Source organism: Episyrphus balteatus, chromosome 3, assembly GCF_945859705.1.
Source record: "Episyrphus balteatus chromosome 3, idEpiBalt1.1, whole genome shotgun sequence".
NCBI lineage: Eukaryota > Metazoa > Arthropoda > Insecta > Diptera > Syrphidae > Episyrphus > Episyrphus balteatus.
In genome coordinates this window covers 55,907,910-55,932,117 of record NC_079136.1, presented here as the reverse complement: position 1 = coordinate 55,932,117, position 24,208 = coordinate 55,907,910, and the positions used below count along the sequence as shown (strand labels likewise).

General features: G+C 29.8%; 1 protein-coding gene across 2 annotated transcripts in view; it reads right to left on the bottom strand.

The window, feature by feature from the left end:
* LOC129916963 (serine/threonine-protein kinase D1) overlaps nt 1-24,208 on the bottom strand; it is a 79,077-nt gene that overhangs the window by 29,815 nt on the left and 25,054 nt on the right. For both annotated transcript variants that reach the window (XM_055997232.1, XM_055997233.1), the window contains exon 2: nt 3,196-3,340. In XM_055997232.1, coding sequence (XP_055853207.1) covers nt 3,196-3,340 — 145 coding nt within the window. The remainder of the gene's footprint in view (nt 1-3,195; nt 3,341-24,208) is intronic.

Sequence of the window (24,208 nt, the reverse complement as noted above, 5' to 3'; positions counted from 1 at the left end):
AACAAGGCGCCCCAATTTCTTTTGGAAGACTAAAGCAATCTTAATATTCCTCCAACCAATTTAATTTTTGCAAAGGCGCCCCTATATATAAATCACTAAATCATAGCTTATAATATGTAGCGGGAGTGTGTTTCTTTATTTTTTCCGGATATGGAAAAGAATAGACCAACCGAGACAAAATAGTTTATGGAGAATATCCAGACTGTAATAATGAATAAAGAAACAGAAGGGAGACGGACAGAATCCCGAAATCCAAAATCCAGAAAGCCCAAAATCCAGGAAACCCTAAATCCCGAAAACCTAAAATCCCGAAAACTCAGAATCCCGAAAACCCAGAATCCCGAAAAACCAAAAACCCGAAAACCCAAAATCCCGAAAATAATACAGAAAAAATAAAAAACTTTTCAAAATTGTGTTTCACTGAAATTTTAACTGAAACATAAAATTAAAACCAATTAAATAACAATTTCAACATACAATTATTACCAGTTAAGTATTAAAATTCATAATTCTTTTAATTTTAGTTCAACGATTTTTCCAACTTAACTCAATCACAAAAAAACACTGCTGAAAGCGCAATAAAAACTTGAAATCATGTAAAAAAGAGATATTAACCGAATCATACACTTATACCTATTGTTTTTTACGTGTTAAAACCTTAATTACACACTAATTGTTTTCGAAACCGAAATTCCGAAAAAATGTTCGGGATTTCGGGATCCCATTCTGGATTTTGGGTTTTGGTTCTGGGTTTTCGGGATTTTAGGTTTTAAAATGATTTTTTTTTGAGGCGCCACTTGCAATCTTGCCCAGGGGCGCCGGTAGTGCTTAAACCGGCACTGGATATCATGATATTGCAAGGAATTCCCTCACTAATTGAACCAGTTGCAGCTTTTAATAAAGAGGTGAAGGTTAAAGAAGTCTGTGTTATTAAAATTAATGTTTCTACTAAGAAGTATTTTTTTCAAGTTTAATTTACGTCTACTGGAAAAAGCAGGACAAGATAGTAGAAGGTGTTGGATTGTTTATTCTTCTTCTTTATCAAAAGAACTTCTGCAGAAGTCGTTTAAGAAAGTCTAGTCTATAAGACAGTTAGGATACCTATTACAGAGCTAATATGCAAACTGCTCAGAGACAACAAATATTTGATCTATCTAGAGCAGATTTTCTAGGTCGTTTGCAATGTTGTTTGTTCTTGATTGGTATACTAATCTAAATTGGTAAAATTGGGATTATTGTTCCATTTGTAGTGAGTTCATCTGCTTCGCAGTATGCCGACACCCAAAAGAGGTGAATGTTAAACAGTTCCGAAGTCTCCATGAAAGATGATCCACAGTAAAAGGCAGCTACGGAGTTTGTGACAGAAGCTAACGATTTGAAGGCGGTTTGGCTATCGAAATATGCGGATTTCCGATATAGATATACCTAATAGCATTGCTATCCGTACCCGCAGTTGGAGTTTACATGCATTACAAAAACAACATGCAGCTGCCGATAGGAATAGAAGCTCAACCAAGCTCCGGATAGAATTTTGACGAAGTGTATAGTTAACTGCTGTATTTGGCTTGAAAATTTTATTACAAGCTTTATTGAGTGTTTCTGCATATTTAATTGGGCAGGATTTGTCCATTGATAAGGGCAGTGTGGAGATCGTTGCCTTTTTTTTCGAGATCGTTTGTATTTGACGAAGGGGCTTAAGTAAGCTTTTCAGAGTTTTGTTATGTGTATTTTTTTTTTTGCCATTTAGTTTTTTGGATATTGCTTTCTGACCAAACAAATGGTTTAAAAGGCTTTTTTTTATAGAAATGTTCCAACTATATGAAATGAAATGAAAAAAAAAATTCTCAAACTACTTATTTGAGAAATAGAAAAACGCGTTTAGCGATCTCTAAAAATTAATTATTAATTAAAAATTAATATATGTATCTATGGCTAAAATGTTTATTAGCATCGTTTTTTACGATTTAAAATTGGAGATTTTTTTTTTGAATCGCTCTAATTAAATTTTATAAACATTTTATATTAAATTACAAAATTAATCACAAAGAAGCTCTTACTAGAAAATGAGAGCATTTAAGTTTGGTTCTTCAATAATTACACCCTCCACGTAAAATTTTAAGTGATCAGTTAGGATCACAATTGGAAAATTATCATTAAATTTCAATCGGTAAAATTAATTAGTCCGTGACAGAATTTTTTTAATTATTTTTTTTTAGATCTATAGAAAAAAATATTACGCATACGCCACAGTGCCCTAACATCGTCTGATTCATAAATGCTCTATATAGACAATACCGATTTAATAGCAAATATAACCATGATGTTTTGAAATAGACTTTTCAATGTTCATAACACACGAAATGTTTACAGTTACACCTAATCTTATAACTTTTCCATATTTGCTACATTTAGGACGTGTGTGAATATTTAGCACAGGAAATAGAAGGTTTTGTGTATTTTTTTAAATAAAAAGTCAAGAACATAACATAAAGAAAATAAGACAATTGTGAATGCAATACAAAATTCTTGCAAATTAATTACACGCACACAAGAATGGTTGTAAGCTTGTATGTCACTAGGCCTTATTCCCTTAAAACGAATAAGGCCTAAATAAACCTAAAGTTTGTGGATGTGCATAAGTCAACTATCCAACAGACACGATTACTCTACATCAAAAGAGTGCAACTTAGAACTGATTTTTCGTTAATTTCAAAGCATCAAACTGGCGCCCAACGTGACAGTTTTCTTTTACTTTAACAGTATTTATATTTACCACTAGTAAATTGTCAATTGAATTTAAGAATTCAATGCCATTGAACCACGTCATCTCGTTTACAAATATGTATTTTACAACAAAATTCTAATGGAACTTGATGACCTTCAAATACTCACAATATTAAAACACCTTTAAATTCAATCGTATTAAAAGTAGTGACGCATGTTTCCACGTCTTCATAAAGACTTCTGAATAAAGGATATTACAAACCACAATCTTCATACAAATACCAACAAAAGTCCTTCAATTTCGATTAAATGTTGTTCCTTAACCACTCATCAATATCAATTTATTAAGCTTAATTACTTACAAACCACCACCACCATCACCATCACTTGAAACACCCTGTCTTAAACCTCAAGTATAGTATGAATGTGAGTATACACGTATATAAATGTGTTGTAGGAGTAGGTACTTACGGCTGGCTGTCAGAACGATTTCCACAAGTGTCTCATCGACAATTTCTGCAGCCGAGTTAACAATGTGCAGGACATTTGGACTGTTGTAATCGTGCCTGAACAGGAGTACACGTTCGGGTAAATATGTCAACCCGTTGCCTGGTACCTGGAAGAAAAAAAAAAAAGAAAAATATATGAACTACGACTTTACGAGCCAGAGAAGAAGTAAGTAGAGTTTGAAATGAAAGGACAATTAATTGAAACAATTTAATTAAAATTTTATCTTGTTACACATGCGACATGTTTTCTTATCGTCATTGTCGCCATCGAAATCGTTGTATACGTTGAGTTTTTGGTTATCGAGGTGAAACCAGGGCAAAGATATAGATTAAATAATTGGTAAAGACATAAGTGAGGCTTGTCTTTTAATTGGTAGCCTCGAGTTCATGTCAACACGATTCTGTGTTTCGCAGAAGGCATAGTTGAGTAAATATTCTGACAGCTGTTTAGCTCAAGGGGAGTAATTATATTTGTCCTTTTTGAAGTGATCCTTCTTATAGTTTTGTGGACATTTAAATGCACCCCAGAAGATAATAATTAAATGAGAGATAAATATGAAAAGCATGAGGATGGAAAACGATGATTAATCTTTTGTCTCATTGTTAATAAGATAGCTGAGAGAGAGTCTATTGTTGACATCATTTTACTTGCGCGAAGTTAATTTTATTTTCAAGAAAATTATTCTGCTCGTGACATGAATAACAAGAAATAAGTTAAACAAGTTATTGTTCTCAGCTTTAAGAGTTTTTTGTTTTGAAATAGTAAATAACTAGAAAAACTATATCTTAATTTAAATAAATATCCAGTATTTCTTAATCGAAAGTTTATTTCGTCGGTTCAAATGAAAAACTCACTAGTTACTATTAAAATCGTATGGACCGACGATTTCTACTAAGACTATAACCGCTTCATAAACCACCCTCACCTATAAATCGCTATAATCAGAAAATTGTAGCCATTTATAAATTTATTGACTTAACTAGCAAGTTGGAACTGACGGACCGCTTTTGATGAATTGAAAGAAGCAGTCATGGGTTTTTAGAAAACAATCTTATATACACTTATCTTACTCCGGAAACACTAAAAACTTTTTTTTTTATTCGACACTTTTATGATTTCGATGACTTAGAGGAGATCATAACTTTCTCAAGCATCTGATGCTTGACACATGGAGAAAAAAGAGCATCTTAAAATAAGATGTTGCCCACTTTAAATCCCAACATATTAAACCAATAGGATTTCCGCTTAAAATAAGTGGAATCCATTTAAATTCTGTTAAATTAAAGGTTAACTTCATTTTATTTTAATGTGAATTTTCGTCAAATAATTTGATTTAAAAATTAGAATCAAGTGTACAATTCAGGCTTTTGAAAAGGGTATCGTTCATAACTGTAAGTGTTGCCGTTGTTTTTTAATAAATATTTTTGTATTTTACCTGATATTTTAGAAAATTGCTCCTCCCATGGTAAAAAATGATTGTATTGAACTCCTCTACAAAATACCGTTATCAATTCTTGTCGCCTAAGTTATTGTACTCTCCCCCAGCTGTCAAATCTCAGTTTCAAAAAATATTATAAGAGTTATGAAGTTAAGGGGGGAAATCTCTCTGGATTTGTTTTTATTTTAAAATTTTTTTTTTGTCTAAAAAATTCATTTATCAACCGAAGAAAATATTTTCAGTGGTTTTAGCCTTTAATGAAGCCTCAAAAGTCAATAGATACTCCCGAATCCCATGCGCTCCGAACCTAACACAGTACAAAAACGTAAACTTTAAACGCATTTTTCTCGAAACGCGTTTTTTTCCGCGCCGTGCAGCGTAACTCAAAAACAAGTGAAGCTATCGGCTTGAAATAAAAAGCAAATTACTCGTTAAATAATTGGCCATTGCATGAACCTAAAAGTTTAATAAAATAATTACAAAAAATATTTTTTTAACAATTTCTTTATAAAAAAACATTGTTTTTTTTCGTTTTTTTGGTCTCTAATTTGTATTTAGATTTGTTTTTACTAAATTTAGGTTCATGCAATGCGTATAAATATATTTTATTGGAAAAAAATTTCTTTTTTGATCATAAATAGTTTTCTGGACCAGGGCAAAAAGCTGTAGAGCCGCCATTTTGTTTTTTTTTTTTACTTCAAAAAAATTGTTTCAATACTTCATAATGTCAATAATATCATATACTTTTCCAAATTTCAACAAATTCTTTCGGTTTTCCAAAAAAAATTATTGAAAAAGCTGTCTTCCAGAGGGATTTCCCCCCTTAAGGTAAACGTAACGTAACGGAATAATTTCTGTGCTGCGAAAGCATCAGTTGATTTAAAAACTGCATTGCACTCCCAAAAAATACTATTTTGTTCTTAAACTATTAATTTTATACATTTGCAAAACTTCCTGTTAAACGAATTGAACACATTTAAAGAATATCATTTAATCAAACCATATAGTATTTTTTTTATGTGAATAGTACCTACACATTTTTAAACTTCATTCCAACAAGAATTGAGGAAGTGGAATAACAACCTCATCTCTCTTCGATAAGATTTTTGTTTAAATCATTAATTTTTAGATTATTTAAAACATCCGAAATACCGTCTTTAACAATTTCCTGCGTAAATAAAAAAGTGAGTTGTTTTGGTATCAATATCAATAAACCGTCAACACGAAATCTTTATAACCAGCCAGTAAGACAAATATATTAATGATGTTAAGCTTGATCCTGCTAGGCAACAGAGACACGTAAAAATGGGCTTCTAGCCAACCTGCTTAATTGTGAGATTAAGACCGCTTTTGATGACTTGAAAGAAGCAGTCATAGGTTTTTTGAAAATAATACTTATCTTACTCCAGAAACACTAAAAACTTTTTTTTTATTCGACACTTTTATGATTTCGATGACTTGGAGGAGATCATAACTTTCATAACATAACATGGAGAAAAAAGAGCATCTTAAAATAAGATGTTGCCCACTTTAAATCCCAACATATTAAACCAATAGGATTTCCGCTTAAAATAAGTGGAATCCATTTAAATTCTGTTAAATTAAAGGTTAACTTCATTTTATTTTAATGTGAATTTTCGTCAAATAATTTGATTTAAAAATTAGAATCAAGTGTACAATTCAGGCTTTTGAAAAAGGTATCGTTCATAACTGTGAGTGTTGCCGTTGTTTTTTAATAAATTTTTTTGTATTTTACCTGATATTTTAGAAAATTGCTCCTCCCATGGTAAAAAATGATTGTATTGACCTCCTCTACAAAATACCGTTATCAATTCTTGTCGCCTAAGTTATCGTACTCTCCCCCAGCTGTTAAATCTCAATTTCAAAAAATATTATAAGAGTTATCAAGTTAAGGGGGGAAATCTCTCTGGATTTTTTTTATTTTTAAATTTTTTTTTGTCTAAAAAATTCATTTATCAACCGAAGAAAATATTTTCAGTGGTTTTAGCCTTTAATGAAGCCTCAAAAGTCAATAGATACTCCCGAATCCCATGCGCTCCGAACCTAACACAGTACAAAAACGTAAACTTTAAACGCATTTTTCTCGAAACGCGTTTTTTTCCGCGCCGTGCATCGTAACTCAAAAACTAGTGAAGCTATCGGCTTGAAATACAAATTACTCGTTAAATAATTGGCCATTGCATGAACCTAAAAGTTTAATAAAATAATTACAAAAAATATTTTTTTAACAATTTCTTTATAAAAAAACATTGTGTTTTTTCGTTTTTTTGGTCTCAAATTTGTATTTAGATTTGTTTTTACTAAATTTAGGTTCATGCAATGCGTATAAATATATTTTATTGGAAAAAAATTTCTTTTTTGATCATAAATAGTTTTCTTCACCAGGGCCATTTTGTTTTTTTTTTTTACTTCAAAAAAATTGTTTCAATACTTCATAATGTCAATAATATCATATACTTTTCCAAATTTCAACAAATTCTTTCGGTTTTCCAAAAAAAATTATTGAAAAAGCTGTCTTCCAGAGGGATTTCCCCCCTTAAGGTAAACGTAACGTAACGGAATAATTTCTGTGCTGCGAAAGTATCAGTTGATTTAAAAACTGCATTGCACTCCCAAAAAATACTATTTTGTTCTTAAACTATTAATTTTATACATTTGCAAAACTTCCTGTTAAACGAATTGAACACATTTAAAGAATATCATTTAATCAAACCATATAGTATTTTTTTTATGTGAATAGTACCTACACATTTTTAAACTTCATCCTAACAAGAATTGAGGAAGTGGAATAACAACCTCATCTCTCTTCGATAAGATTTTTGTTTAAATCATTAATTTTTAGATTATTTAAAACATCCGAAATACCGTCTTTAACAATTTTCTGCGTAAATAAAAAATATACACAAGTGTATGTTGTATCTTCCTTATCTACATATATTCCCTTTTTGTAAAACAAAATATACCTTTTTTAAATTTAATTTATTCATTTATGAAATTTCGCTGTCATGATGGAACTTAAAAGAGCAGCAATGTCCTTTTATTTTTGTTTTTTTTTTATTTTTTTATTATGTACAATATCTTTTCAAAACAACAAGACCATTTTTTGAAGATAAGCCTTGTCAAGGACAATAAATCATATTAAACCTTCGCGATGTTTATTTTATATTTCACCCTTGTGTTCCAGTTTATTAAACGAAATAAAAGAAATCTGGAATGAATTTAATTTAAATATTTAAAATCTGTTGTTCCGGCACAAGAGAAATAATATTTAAATTGTTATTTTACATAATTCTTTACATTTTATTTCTTTAATTTATTTAAAAGATTTGTTTTCAGTAGATAATTTAAAATTTAAAGTTTTTTTTTTTTTTTTAATAGGAGAATATTATTTTTTTATACACAAATTATTAATTTGTTAAAGAGTGATTTTGACGATTGCTCTTTAAATTAAGTTTCATTTTCGTATGTTTCCATACTTGCAGTTTGGCTGCTATTTATTCCGTCAATTTCATTATAATCTTTGAACAACAACAACATCTTGAAGGTGCTACCACCAAGTGTTTATGGCTAGAGTTACAGTACTGTTTCACGGATGCCAATCCGATCATCAGACTCCTCCTTTATTCCATTTGTGTGTGGTGCTTAGTCTAGTAATTTTTCATTAATTTGAAAAACTTTTTCCGTCACCACTTGAGTATTGAACCAAGCTAGTTCACCACATGATTTAGCTTCACCCAATTGTAGGCTTTATAGTTAATCAATCAATCAATCAATCAATTTTTACTAGCTCCTTCAAGTATGATTATTGTTATTCGGCTCTTTCAGGTTTTTCTGAAAGAGCCTCTGAACTTGGTCTAGGTTCAATACTCAAGTGTGACGGAAAAAGTTTTTCAAATTAATGAAAAATTACTAGACTAAGTTAAGCACCACACACAAATGGAATAAAGGAGTCTGAAGATTGCCGTTTAAGTTTTTTGAAAAAAAAAAAAAAAAAAATATTTTTTTAAGGATTTTGGAGACTTTTGAATTTTTCAATGTAAATTTTGTATCTTGAATATCTCCTTAATGTGATGGTGGTCAAACGATTGTAAAAAAAAAATTTCTTTTAAAGATTTTAGATAAAAACTATATTTTGTATATGAAAGTAGCTATAAAAAAAATTGTTTTTTAAATGGCTTATACATAGATCTCTTAATTTGAGCATTTCAACTTCCTTTCATTTTTCTGACTTCATATAAAAAAAACCATCTGCTCATAATTTTTTTTGAAGTGTGAACAAAAGAAATTTTTGGGAAGAGAAATATGGACAAATGGTGGACGATCTAGTTAGACCAGTTTTGCTAAAAAAATGTTGAAGTGGCAGTTCTGAACTTTTTATTTTGATTTAAAAAAACGTCATGCATCACATGAGGTCGCACTTTTAAAATTAAAAACTATTAGATCGTTATTAAGAGTACTTTCTACAGGACTGTTCATTTTTATTTCTGACCTTCTCATAAACGAGTTAAGGGATTTTAACAAAGATTGTATAAAATTTGTATTAGGTATAGCTTCAATATTAAAATTAAGAAAAATTAAAATAAATTAATTTTTTTTTTTTAACGGATGAATGAACTTCATTAAAACTTTGTTTTTATGTGTCAATTAATATTTTCTTTTTAATCTCATACCAATTTTTTTTTTTTTTTTGAAAAAGCTTCTTAATATTAAGGTTATGTAAAAAAAAACTATTTTATACAAAAAATGGCTCAAATGATTTTCCAAAAAAAAAAAAATCTAAAATTTTAAAATCGTTTTTAGGTCAAAACCATTTCAGGAGATGTTTTTGCAACTTCAAACCAAATTTTGTATTTTTTTATGTTTACCTAGTTTTTTTTAAATTTCTTAAAAAAAAAATCTTTGAAGAATTTTTAAAAAGCTTTAATATTCCAAGCTACTTAACATAAGAGCAAATACGTGCGACCCAGTAGTGCATATTATTTATAAAGTATAAATTTATTTACTAATGAAGCCAAAAATGCGTTTGTCCTTTAAAAATGTGACTACTCCTGTATGTCAACAATAAATTTAATATATTATTATGATACTATTTATAAGCTGAAATAATTTTAATTTAATTTTTGTTTATTTCGCTCTTTTAGAAAAATGATATACATAAATAACACCATCGTTGCTAAATTACTCCAACTTCAACTTATTTGAAATTGTAGACTACTCCTGATTTTCTATGCTAATATTTCAAAAGCTTATACAAATTCTTGTCAACATTACATAGTTGTTCAGTACGATTTTTTTATAACAAAAAGAAAATAAATCTAAAAATAGCAGTGCTCGAAAGCTTCAAAATGTTAATTTAATTTTAAAAGATAACCCAGATTAACCGCATATAAAAAATTATATCTTGATTGTTTTTAATGCTATTTTTTTTTTTTTTCAAATCATTACTATAGTTATGTCTCGTTGAAGAAATAAAGAAGACAAACTGTAAGTATATTCATAAAACTAAGAATTATAATATTTTAAGAAGCATCATTCAGAAGTATACTTAAATTTTGAATACATTTTCTTGAGGTAAGCTAATAGGATTACGTATCTCTTTTTTTTTCAAATTCAACAAGTTGTTGGAATGTAATATGTTAAGTTTATAGGATATACCTACCTGGCACAAAAGAATTTATATTTCACTTCCATCGTACGTGACCAAAAAAAAAATAAACTTGAACATCCCTTGACTTGTTAGCATTTAAGTTTATTTTTTGTGTGCTCTTCTATAGCAGTTTTTCAATTTTTTTTCAAAAACATCAACCCTTAAATGAGGAATTTATACTGAAGTTGAAACAGGACGAATTTTTTTTTAGGTTCATAACCTAAGTAACCACACATTATACACTGAAAAAAAAGCTATTCTTTTTTTAGGTACCTTCACGAACGTCAGATATTTATCTTAAATCAAATAAAAATTGTACATTAAGTCAAATTCTTAAAACAGCCAAAGGTCAAAATATTTTGAAAAAATTGCACTATGAATTAGAATACATCAACAATATTTGTATACATAATTTTATAGAACTTGTGTTGTTTTTACACAATAAAGTTTTTTGAGTGTATCGATGAAAGGAAATGTTAAAGAGGTTATTATAAGATAAGAATTATGACATTTATATTTTATTTACTTGCTTTAAGGACTTGAAGTGCTTATATTCAGCATTCAGGACTCTCTGTCATTCAACCTAATGATATACATCTTAAAACATATTTAAGAAAGCATTTTATTCAAATGAACACATTTTATGCCTCCTTTTGTATAGCTTGTTGCTCTTGGTGAAATAAAGATTTGAATGAGATAAAAGCCATATAAAATCATAAATAAATCAAAGTTAAGCCTCAGGAAGTTGGTCATTCTTTGACCCAAAAACAAAAAAAAAACTTAAGAGGTTGAAAATGGGAAAACCACAAAAAAAGCATAAATTTGGTTGCTATTGAACAAAAATAACTTAAAGTAATATTTTAAATTTCAGCATTCTAAAAAATTTTAAAAAATAGCAAAATAAAAACATTCAAAGAAGTGTTTGATGATTTATTCATAATATGATGAAAAGTTCAAGTTTGAGGAGAAAATGCAAGAACTTTTAATAAATACACCGACACAAACTGGTATTGATATTTTTACCGACTCACAGTGTGGCCGATGGTAGGAAAAGTTGGCAAAAATTATTTTTCTTCCTTTCTAAGTTTGTTATGGGTAAAAATACTATATTAAAGCACAAAACTGAGACAACTTTTGTGATTCTATGAAAAATTATCAAAAACGCACATTATAAGGACATAAGTATTTATTACCTTTAACTTTGAAGTTGTTTGAGAAAGAAAATTGTTATTTATTTGTTCAATACTTAGATTTTACTGTTTTTTTTTTTTTTTTAAATAAGATTATTCTTAAAAATAGATTTTAGACCTGACTCAACGGTTTAGTCATAACAAAATCTTCTTAATGAAAAAATACACTGGTCAACAAAATTCAACTTTTTTTGTCCGAAGAACCAAAACATACTTTTCTGAAAGATTTAGGGATGCTGAACTCGAATCCACGAAAGAAATATTCTATTAGCTTCCGTTTTTTGAAATATTACCGTTATAAAATGCAAAAAAACACGTCATTTTGAATGTTTATGTTGATGACGCGGTCATCTTCTTCAGAGAACCGTTTCAAATTTTCCGATCTTTTTTCATGTATGAGATATCTCAAGCTGCGCCTGCGTCTCCACTGTGTAGATCAACACTATTTCCTTAAATTTTTAGCCACAATGCTAACCGTACACACTTTCAGTTTTGGCTAATAGAATAATTCTGACAATGGATACGAGTTCAGAATTTCTAACACCTTCAGAAAAGTAAAATTCTGTTGAACTGTATTGTCAGTACTTCCGGAATCTGAGAAATATATACAAAAAAATCGTTATTTTTAGATAACTTCACATAGTGTTTACTCAAAAAGGGGCAAACATGGGCACCACTTTTTTAATTGACACGAAAGACGGCACTCTCAACAATAAAGGGACACCAAAAACAAAGCGCCACTTCACACCTTTGTGAACTTTTTCTTAACGAGTTTGTATGACGCACACAAAAAACGAATGATTTTAAAGACACCGAATTCGAATAATTTTTTCAAACAAACTAGACATTCATAATTCAAAAGAGAAATGAGAATCTAAAGCTTCCCTTTTGCTTGTAATTCCATATTTATTTCAAATTTTTATCTTTTGATTTAACGAAATAGCACTTAAAACTTGAAACACAGACGGGAGCTAGAAAAAGGTAAATAACGAATAATTTCGTCAATGGCGACATTTTAAAGTGTAGTTACTCACCGCGTTAGACTTAAACCGTGGAATAAAAACCGGTTTTGTGTAGCTTATTAATCCCTTTATTAAAGTAAATTTGTATTTGGCAGTTCGGTACAATTTAAAAATAGCTATTTTTGCCAGCTTTTGATACCATGCATTGGCCACACTGTGCGACTTCCAAAAAGGAGGAGGTATTCAATTCCTGTGTATTTTTTGTTTTATGTTTGTTACCTCATAACTTTTGACTTAGTGAATCAATTTTGATAATTCTTTTTGTATTGGAAAGCTGATGCCTGCAGTGTGGTCATATTTCATTTTCTGGCTATAGAAACTATGAGAAAAACCATAAAATCCCAGTTTCAATCCATGGAGGTTGGTTTTTTTTTGATAAAAATGATTATGAAAATTAAATAGGTATACAAATGAAGGCAAGTAATTCTCAAAACTTTTTTTTAAAGAGAATGCCCAAAACTGGTATTAGTATAAAACCAAATAAACAAAAAAATTGACATATACAAAAAAAAAAAATGGGTGAGGGGGTTGGTGCTAAACACTTCAATCTTATTTGAAAAAATACATACTATAATTTTTTTAAAGCTCTAGGGAATTCCTAATTTCAAAAATTGAGCTGAAAGCATTTATTTTGAAATTATATAAAAATGTGTATATGATATGTTATAACGGAGGTTTAACGTTTAACTACCATCAAAAGAACAAATAAAGTATAATTTTTCTTCTGTTCTTGAACAATGTACCCCCTAAGGTGGATGGTGTTCTGTGAAGTTCAAAAGAAAAAAAAAAGTCTCTAGGGTTCCATGGATCCTGATTTCTATTTTAACATCAAAGTTAAGAAAATAATATCGTTCCGATATATGCCATGATAAAATAGAAATACAAAAAAAAAGAGAGAAGATTCTTGAACATGAACATTTTGATCAATTAAAAATAATAAATTGAGAGCTGCTGATTTTGTCACTTCCGCACTTTTGAAATTTCTTTTTATTTTTTTTTATTTCGGCTTTTAAAATACTTTCTTGTGAAAATCGTATTACATACACACATCACACATAGAAAAAAAAAAATACAAAATTGAATTAAAACATAATTTCCTTTATGGCATTTTAAGCGGAAATAAACAGCCTACCACCACATTCAAGCCGTGAAATTTTAAATTCTTTTGTTTTCTATACTATACGAGCAGGATAGAGGTACTACATCGCACCACAATATACTGTTTGTGGTTAAATAAATTACGATACAGACAATTTGTTCGCAAATTATCCTTGAAATGCTTATCTATGTGGAAGTTTGCAAATATAACCAAAGCAACGTTGAGTTGTAATCACTTTTGAGTAACAAGTAAACTGGGGTGAATTCGGTTACTGCTAAAATGTTTTTGGAATGGTTTTTTATCAAGTGATAAAATACTTATTTAGTTAAGAAGTTTGAGTATACCAAGAAACAAGGAAAGAAGATATAAAATCTTTTATTTTTAGTATAAACCAACCTGTCTTTTTTAAAATAATCTCTTGACAGTTGTGGAAAGACAAGACAAAAAGCTTTGGAACAATGATTAAATTATAAATCAGTAGACTTTCTGAGAAACGTGATAAAATATTCAGTTTGAGACAGAATTTTGAACTTATTGTAGATATAAATTTGGTTGATATACGAGAAGAGCCCACATAGAGGAAACATTTTTTGTTCAATGAAATTTATTTTTTTTTATTTGACTTTTTTGAGAATAACTAAAAATGTAGGTAGTTTGAATATTACTATGTAAAGTTTTATCAAAATCGTTATAGAATCATTTTCGAGAAATTTGCAATAACTTGAAAATTTTGTATGTGTCAAAAATTAACCTTTTTTCCACGTTGATTTTAAAATGTTCATCTTTAAAGCAAAATCATTCCGAATAATAGTTAAATCAATGTGGTTTTCTTTGATTTTATGTTGTTTTATGGTGACTTCCTCAGTGTAAAATCCATCTGTTCCAAATTTGAAAAAAAATCTGTCCATACGTTTAAAATGCAGTATTTACAAATGAATGCACAGGCACATACAAACGCACAGCCCGACGTGGAATGAAATTACCAAAACCAAATTTTCTAATTTCTCCATCATCGTAATGTTGTTTTGGAATAAAACCGCTTGTTTTTTTTTGACACGAAACAATACTTGTAAAATGATAGCTTAATAACTCCTGCAAAATGCACTTCGCTGGATATCCAGGAATTATATGGGCTACTTCAAGCGGCTTGAACGGCCTCCCGTTCTAAGAGTCACTAAAGGACCTGACCCTCCAAGTTGTTTGTTCCTACCCATCAGGAAAACTGCCCCGCCAAGACTGGGAGGATCTTGTTCAGCAACGACAAGCGGATAGATTTACTAGTAACGAAACCTACAAACGAAATAAGGACAATAAATTGCGGCTCTGGACGTGGAATGTTGAATTCCCTAAGTTAATAGACCCCGACTGTCACAAAGCAGATTTAACTGCCATTCCAGAAATTAGATGGGAATGGCCGGGCAAGATAAAATTGACTACCCATGACATCTATAACGACGACTTCTGTGCCAACAACGCTCATTTGTATGCGGATTAAATTTTATTTTGAATGATCTATGTTTTTACTGCGTCAACGAGTGCCTCACCACGATCCACAAAAAGGCTAAATTCACCAAAATAAGCCTAATATGTGTGCCCACGTTTCAAAGAAAGAGAAAGATGATAGCACCAAAGATAGCTTCTACGAGATTTTCGTTACGATAACGGATTCAGGCTTTGATGCGGATTCGACTTTGCTGCCGGGCAAAATGTTGTACGTTTTTGACAAATCTCAATATTCTTGAGGGGATATTAATTTTATATCTCCAAATCCATCAACCGTGAACCGAATTGACCATATTGCGATCGACACTTCACGCTACAATTCCTCCAGTACCAGATGCAGGTATCCAGACCGTTGCCATCGCAAGGAAATAATGTTAGGAAGTTTAACGTCGGACGACGACAATTGCAAGAAATTGCTAGGTTTTTTTCCGTACAACCTCTTAAGAAGTCCTATGCGCCGCTCGTCAGCAGCAAGTATAGAGAACCAGCAGCAATAACTCCACTATAGGCCACCACAAGTAAACCCCTGGTTTGACGATGAATTCCGCAAAATATATGCATCTAAACAGAAAACGAAAAAAAAAAAACGGAAAAAACATAGGCTTCATCTTCATCAATAATCTGACCTTTTGCAGTCATAGAGAAACGCCGAACGCCCATATCGTAAGTTCACTCTGAACTGATCGAAAAGCAAATATCTGCGGTCTTGGTGTGGTGTTTCCTGGAGAAAACAATTTCGACCATCTGTATTATCAATGAAATTAGTTTTAAAAGTTTTATTCGTTTTACCATCAGACTTAAGAAAGTTTACCTCTTCATGACATTTTTAACCAACAATACAGACCATGAAGCATAGTTAATAAAATTCAATCCAATACAATAGAAATATCATAATATTTTCATCACGAACAATAAACAAGAGGGATTGATCAATTACTTCAAGTTAGACGTTGCAAGACTACTGATTCCTCTGTAGATTTGTTTTTTTGAGTTTTTAAGGCCGTGTGTGAATTGCGTTAAATAGTTAACACCGTGTAAAATTTTTGACACTATTGAGGTGAATACAAAGTTTTCAGCTGTTAAAAATTTATTGGGCTCTGGGACCTGGTTAAATTTTTTTGGGACCTGGTTAATGTTTTTTTTTTTATATTAAAAAAGAGTATCATGGCTACGGTGACCATCCGTCCCAGTTTACCCGGGGGACTGTCCCGTATTTCTACAGCTTGTCCCGGGTCTTTATTTAGGAAACCCGGGACGTATGTATAAGTGTCCCGTATTTTGTTATTTGTCCCGTGTATTTTGTATTCAAAATTTTAAATACTTTGTACGGAATACAAGAAAACTGTGGTTGATAATTAAAAGTTTTTCTATTTTTTTTTGAATATAAGCACTAAGCCTAGTACGCTGCTGAAGCAAAACGAAAATTTTTCTAAGTCTCCAAAGTAAAAAAAAAACTCTTGGAGCAAGAAAAATTACCAAGACAGTAAAATGTGAGTGACAAACGATTAAAAGCTCTCCAAATATTTAAGCACGGGTAAGAATTTCGTTGGTTAAGCTGCGTAATGTGCAACGTCGTTTACGATATCGTTGAGTTGGTTTTGTATGAATATTTTCGTTTCGCCTCTAGGCTAGGCTTTATTAGTTTTTATAATTTTTCGCAAATTATTAAGTTCCAGCTTGTGTTTGTCAGCTTGAAAAGCTACACCTGGAAAAGTTTTTTTTTCGAATAATGAGCAACATATATGGAAGAGTAAAGAACCCAGCTACATTTCAAGACTTTTTTAAGCATGTTAAAAGTTAAATTATACAATTTCAAATCATTTAATATAAAATTAAAACGTTAAAAAACAGCTCTTACGATTTTGATTAAAATATATATTTTTTAGAAGTTATTAACAATACCTATTGCTATTATCAAACCGTTTTCTTGATTTCTGATTTTGTAATCAACTTAAATTATATCAAAGAAAATGCTCGGATAAAATAGTTTAAGAAATTTCATATCAAAATAAGGAAAAATTATGAAAACTCATTTTAAAAAAATTTTATTTTTATACGTTTTTTTTTTTTTTTTTTAATCAATATTTTCAAAACGATCCAACGAATTTTTTATCTGTCCCGGGTTTCGCTTTTAGAAATATGGTCACCGTAATCATGGCAGAAAAAAGGCAGACAAAATTTTAAACAATAATCCATACAGCTGAAATTTTTTTTATTAACCTCAATAGTGTCAAAAATTTTACACGGTGTTAACTATTTAACGCAACTCACACACGGCCTAAGTTCGTCCAATTATTTTTTATGTTCGTTCAGAAGAAAACGAAAAATTGAAAATGACGCAGTTTCGTAAGTGTACTACAGGCTTAAAGTGCTAAGGGGCTCTTAAATCATTTGTTAGAATAAGTAATTTTGCACACTTCAGTGAATTTAAAGTCCATAATTCTTTTTGTGTAAATGAGTTAAAGTCCTTTACGAACTTTCAGCATGTGGAGATATGACCCTGCACCTAGATTTCAAACACATATAAACTGTTTCTTTTCACCAATGTGCCCCAGTTTACCCTATAAGCACTCACAGCAGCTATCAAAATAATGAACTGTTTGTATTGCTGTCCGCAGACTGAATAAAATTTTGTGCCATTAAATTACCCATTACCCGATATCATTTTTCCTTTTTGTATACTTACTTAACAAAAATGGAGTATATCTTGTTATCGTTCTTGTGTGTATTAGTGTGTATATGTGGTATAAGCACTCATTTTAAAAGCTCAATTTGCACTTAATTTCTGGTAAAACGGAGGTGAACATAAAACGCCAACACAAAAATCTTTTGCCTGCAGTACAAAATAAAATGCCAAAGATACAGTTTTAAATGTTTTTTTTTGCGTTGCCAAAAGAAAATGAGATGAAGTTTTGATGTGTAATCTTATTCAATATGTGAACCATAATTCCACCCATATCCTCACCATCTTTCATGTCCTCCACACAAGACAGAAGCAATCTAAAGCCAAAAGCCAAGCCCTCCAATTCAATTTCGATATAACGTAAAGCGTTAAGAACAAAAGACGTCAAAAGCTAGTAAATGTTTACATCACACGTTATACTCTACACATTCTTTGGCTTAGGCTTAAGGATAACACCGTTGTATTGTGTGGTGTAGTCCGTATGCAGAGATTGAAATTATTTTTTTTTCGTTTTTTTTTTTTTTTTTTTTTGGGTTTATAATCCTCTGCATTGCCATGAGGAAAATCTGAAAGGCGAAAAACTTAATCGACCTTGACGTGTGCGTCAAAGGAAAAGTGTTTTATATAAATTGTATGTTGGCTATATGTAATTTTGTAATCCTTGGCATTGGTTTAGTATACATCAGGAACACAGAAGGATATAGGATGACAGTAGTAAATGTTATCTTAATACGACGTTGTATGTTAATTATACGGAACTCGTAATCCATGCGGATGTATTAAAGTATCCAAAATTTATGATGCGAGAAAAGAGTAATTAGCTGTCATGTGTGTTGTGTGTTTTTTGGTTAGCAAAAAAAAAAGGATCTCCTCAGAAATTAAATAGAAATAAATTCCATTTTTGATGTTTGAGAAGTAGGTAGGTACCTTTTAAATAATGTAAAAGGAAATCCTTATGTCATGTTAGGGCTTTCAAAAAGGCGTTAAAAAGTAAATTGTGAATTTTATGATTTTTGAGGTTTCTATTTTTTTAATTAATGGAAGGTTGTACTGTTAAGAACATTGTCAGGTGTTGCTATTATTAACGTCTTTGATTTTGGCTTAAAAATGTAAAAAGTTAATGATACGAGAAACATAAAGAAAATAGAGGACGATAGAGGACCGAAAATCATTTTGACGTGATAACGTCTTATAAATCGATGAACCACGGCAGCCATCACAAAAAAGTGACGCCATTTTCTAAGGTTACACTCTCGCACTTTCGCAGTGCGGCAAAAAATTTCAATTCAAAATTAAAAATAAACTATTTGAGATATGTACAAAAATCTTCTATAGCTTACTTGAAAGATAATAAACCTAAAGCTTAATCCAAATGAAGGATTTTTAAAAATTCCGTCATTTAATTGGGTAAAACGGAAAGATGAAATTTGAGCTTAAATCTAAACGCGAAGTTGTAGAAAATTGATTTTTTTGCTATAGATAGATGAGATTAATTTAAGAATAACTGCATTTAATGAAAAATTCTAAAAAAATTTGAAACTAAGCAGGGATCCCAGGTTTTCAAAATAAAAATCCCCTTTTTTTAACACCAAAACGTTTATTTTTCCCCTTTTTCGTAAAAAAATTCCCCTTTTTTCCAGAACAAAATGAAAGTATTTATTTTTTTTAAATTTTTTCATTTAAATCTTTTTTTAAACATATTAATTTTGTATTTAATTTATTCATAAAAATAAAAACTTTATAATGGACATAAGTAAATAAAAAAATTAACAAAAATGGAGCTCAAAATACATATGTATTTAATTTTCAAACTAAAAACAGTCAAAATAATATTTTTAAGTAAATCATATAGTATTTATGCCGATTAAGGTATGCTTTTTTAACAACGATGTCTTAAAAATGTATAAGTGTTTTTTGTTACTTTTATTTTTTTTACTGCCGCGGCTGCTGGCTGAAAATTTCGTTTGATATACCCAAAAAAAGTACAGATTCCCTTAATGAAATATTTTGAGGAGTGAATTAAAAAATGGAAGCACCCTAGTTTTTAGTAGAGCCGTCAAATTAAAAAATCCACTTAGCGTGGAATACGATAGTTTATTTCGAAATTAAATTTTATTTAAATTGATTCCATTGTTCAAAGATTGTGTCTAACGTTTTTGTAAGTTTAAATTTTTCCCCTTTTAGATATTTTTTCCCCTTTTTTATCCCCGTCCCCTATTTTATCCGTCTAAGAAAATCGGCAAAAATGGTGATTTTCCCCTCAACCTGGGAACACTGAACGTGGGAACGGTATAACGTTTTGTTTGAACGTTGTACACGTGTTGGGGCTATGACAAAATGATGATTTTGGGTAAAGGAAATTTTTTTTGACAATTCTAAAGATGCCAGATGAAAGATACGGATTTTTTTCCAACACTCTGCGTTTCGAAATATGAATTTTTGAAAACACCTTGTTTGTTAGGGGTATTTTTGGGTAATTTATGATTTTTAGTTTTTTTTTGGAGCGTTCAAAAAATCTCAAACTTATAGAACATGTAGATTTTGGCCTTATGCATACATGTGCAAATCGTTTAGTGAGTTTTGACTGAATAACGGAAGAAACAAGTTTTAAAAAAACACGTTTTTTGACCGTTGTTAACCGATTTTCATCGTTTTATATTTTTATCTTTTTTTCTTTAATAGATACAGGAATAAAGTATATGGAGTAATGATAGACCATAATTACGACTATATGTGTGCGAAGTTTCAATCATTTTCGTAAACACAATTTTGAGATTAAGGTAAAACAAAATTTTAGAATTCAACAGGTTATAACTTTTGGCCAAGAGCTGATAGAAATTTTATTACTGATACAATTACCTTTCATTTGGTATATCACACATAACGGTAGACTACAAGCTACACAATGTTAAATCAAGAAACTTGCGAAAAACCTCAAAACACCAGTGGAGAACAGCCACCAGTGCGGGAAGAACCGTAATCTCAGTCTGGAAATTCGACATGGTTGACTTTAAAAATTCTAACTTCTCTTGTAGGCATCTTTGAAATGAGATTGATACGTCATATGAAAGGTGAAATAATAAGCTTTCACATGGTATATATTTTGTATAGGTTGTCAAACAAAAAAATTGATTCCATAGGCTGAGAACATAAAAATAAATGTTTTTTTTTGCTTTTTATAATGAAATTTTATCGAGTTCAAAAAATTCTAGATCTTTTTGTAGATGTCTCATAGACCTGATCGATATAGGTATATATTTTGAGCTAAGACAATAAGTTTCAGATGGTATAAAATTTTTAATAGGTTCTTAGGGAAAAAAATGGAATTAATGAAGTGAGAAGATAAAAATTCATGTTTTCTTTGCTTTTTTTGATGAAAATGATTGTATTCAATAAATTATTGTTATACTTTTTGATTATTGTATAAATTTAAAAGTGGTTTTATTCTTAAGAAGAAATACTTGGCTTTTAAAATGCATAATTTTTTTGTAAGCTTTTAAAAGAAAAAAAAATTAATATAATGAGAAAATAAAAAAGGTATTTTTTTTTAGCTTTTTCTTGTAAATTATGATTGTTTGAAAAAAGTAAACGCTTCAATTGACTCATTTTAAACAAAAGCACACAACCTATTTTCTGACGACGTTATCACGTAAAATCATCGTCCGTAAACCGGCTTTACAGATAACATTTTTTTTTTTTTTTTTCCTTGCGATAAAGGTAGGTACTATAGAGCAAGTTTAGGATTCATTAAAAAAAAAATAACTCGAGATAAAAATCAGACATGACATAACGATGATAAAGAATACGAAAAAATTGGGTCCTGAAGGTCTATCTGTCTGTCTGTAACTACATATCTTCATGTGCTGGAGCAATTTTCTTGAAAAACAAGAGATTTGTAAGATTCCCTAGAGATGAAATTAAAATTTTATTTTTAGGATCAAAATTAACGGTACGACCGAAATCGAAAAGTTTATTTTTCTCAAAAACCACTCTTACGATTTTTATTAATAAGTAAATACATGTACGATGGCATATAAGTATAAGGTCCTACTTTTGATATAGGAAAATATCTTTTCGACCGTTATTAACGGTACCTACTTTAGATAGAACTGTTTTCTTGAATTCTGACTTTCTCGTAAAGCATTTTCAACGAAAGTTTTAAAAATAAAGAACAAAATTCAAAAAGTCATTTTTGGATTTAAAAAAATATGTACCTATGAATTTTTTTTTTTGGAAAAATAATGATGTTTTTCAGAATTGATCAATGAATTAATTAAGTAAAAAAATGTCTTCCGGCAAGTAGGTATGCCGTAAATTTTTTTTTGATTTTTGAAAGTTTTTTTTATATAAGGTTCCTCGACAAAAGAAAAAATTTAGAAAACTTAAGATTTGTAGTCACTGCACATAAAAGACCGTCACACGGTGACTTACAAAATATGGCTGCGATTTTTTTTTATTTTTCTGATAACAATCACCACCTACCCTATCTACCCTTTTCGTTTCGACGTTGTCTTTTGGGACATCCTGTATACAAAAAAAAAAATTCAAACAAATTTTCAAAAAAAAAAATCCAAAAACGTTTTGTTATACCTAGTGGAGTAACTACACAGAGAAAAATATGACCCGCTAAAAACTAACAGGTTGCCATATTGTTTTACCGTCCATACATTTCATAAGGAAATCTTATTAAAATCAACGATTAATAAGGTTTTTTTAAGGAGATTTCCTATTATTTTTATAGAGAAAATCTTATTAAAATTTGACTGAAAAGTTGATTTATTTTGCAACTTAGCACACGAACAAAAATCGCGATCAATATTTTCATGGCAGGTTGGTTCAGGTGGTAAGGTGGGCGACTAATGATTTGAAGTCCCCAGTTCGATTCCCCGGCCTGGTCATCTTTTTTTTTTTTTCGTTTCAAAACCCTACAAGTGCAGATTTTAAAACAATAAGGAAAACCCGATTGTTTTAATAAGGATTCCTTCTTGGATGAAAACCATAGAGAAATCTTATTGTTTTTGTTCTATTTTATGTGGTCTATTTTTCTCTGTGTAAAGCTCAAAAATTGGCAATATTAGGGAACCCGACCGAACAGCTTAGATTTTGATGATCTTTTTTTTCAAACGTCGGTAATTAAAAATACTTTAAAGTCTATACATTAAAAATTGCCGATGTTGCCGTTTTGATTTTTAAAATTTAATTGAAGATTTTTGTGAACAAAAACAAATTTTTTTCAAAAATTTTTCTTAAATTTCATAAATTAATTGATGCCAAAAGATTGTCTAGGAAATTCGAGGAAAAAAAAAAATATATGGGAGTGAGGGACAATCTACCATAATTCAAGCGATAGATGCAATTTTCTTATTAATTGACTTCAAACACAAAAAAAATATTTGAACACAACGGCAACACCTACAATATTCAAATACACATTTTTTAAAAGCTAAAAGCTTAGTCATCTATGTAAAATTAAAATTAAGTTAATTGAATGTACGGCTTTTGAAAGAATGGTAATTGAACTCAGATTTTTGAAAAAAAAAATTATTGAAAAAATTTTAACATGTCGTTTTTTAAACTTGGTCGTAATATAAAATGCATTTATTTTAAAATTTTTTTGGCCGCATTTATTATGATTTCAAATTATAAAAGGAAATGTCAATATGTATTACGGTTTATGAAAAAAATTAAAAAGTATTTCATTTTCGAAGAACTTTTTTTAATAAAAGTTTTGAAAAAAAATGTATAACTTTTTTTTTTTTTAAGTTCAACATCTAAACATAAAATTATTTTTTATTCATTTAATAACCCTAACTGTTGAAAGTTAAAAAGCAAAAATTTAAAGTTCCTATTTACCACAGTCTTTGAGAAAATTAATTAATTCAATGCAAACATTCAGTTTTAATAAAAAAAAAACCATTGAAATTGAAGTAATTTTTCATTTTTTTTTTCAAAAGTGTGATATATTTTACCTTTTTTGCTTCGAAATTCAACTGATAATATTCAACCTACAATATTTTAAAATATTGTAGGTGTTGCCGTTGTTTTCAAAATATTTTTTTTGTGTTTGAGGTCAGAATGTTAGAAAATTGCATTTATCGCTTAAACGATGGAAGATTGTCCCTTACTGCCTTTTATATATTTTCCTTAAATTACCTAGAGAATCTTTTGCTATCATTTGTTTTATGAAATTTAAGCAAAAAAAAATGGTTTTGTTAAAAAAAAATTAATTTTAATTTTAAAAAACAATACGGCAACACCGGCAATTTTTAATCTATAGACTTTAAAGTATTTTTAATTACCTACGTGTGAAAAAAAAAATCGTCAAAATTAGAGCTGTTCGGCCGGGTTACCTAATAATTTGCTTTAGTTAC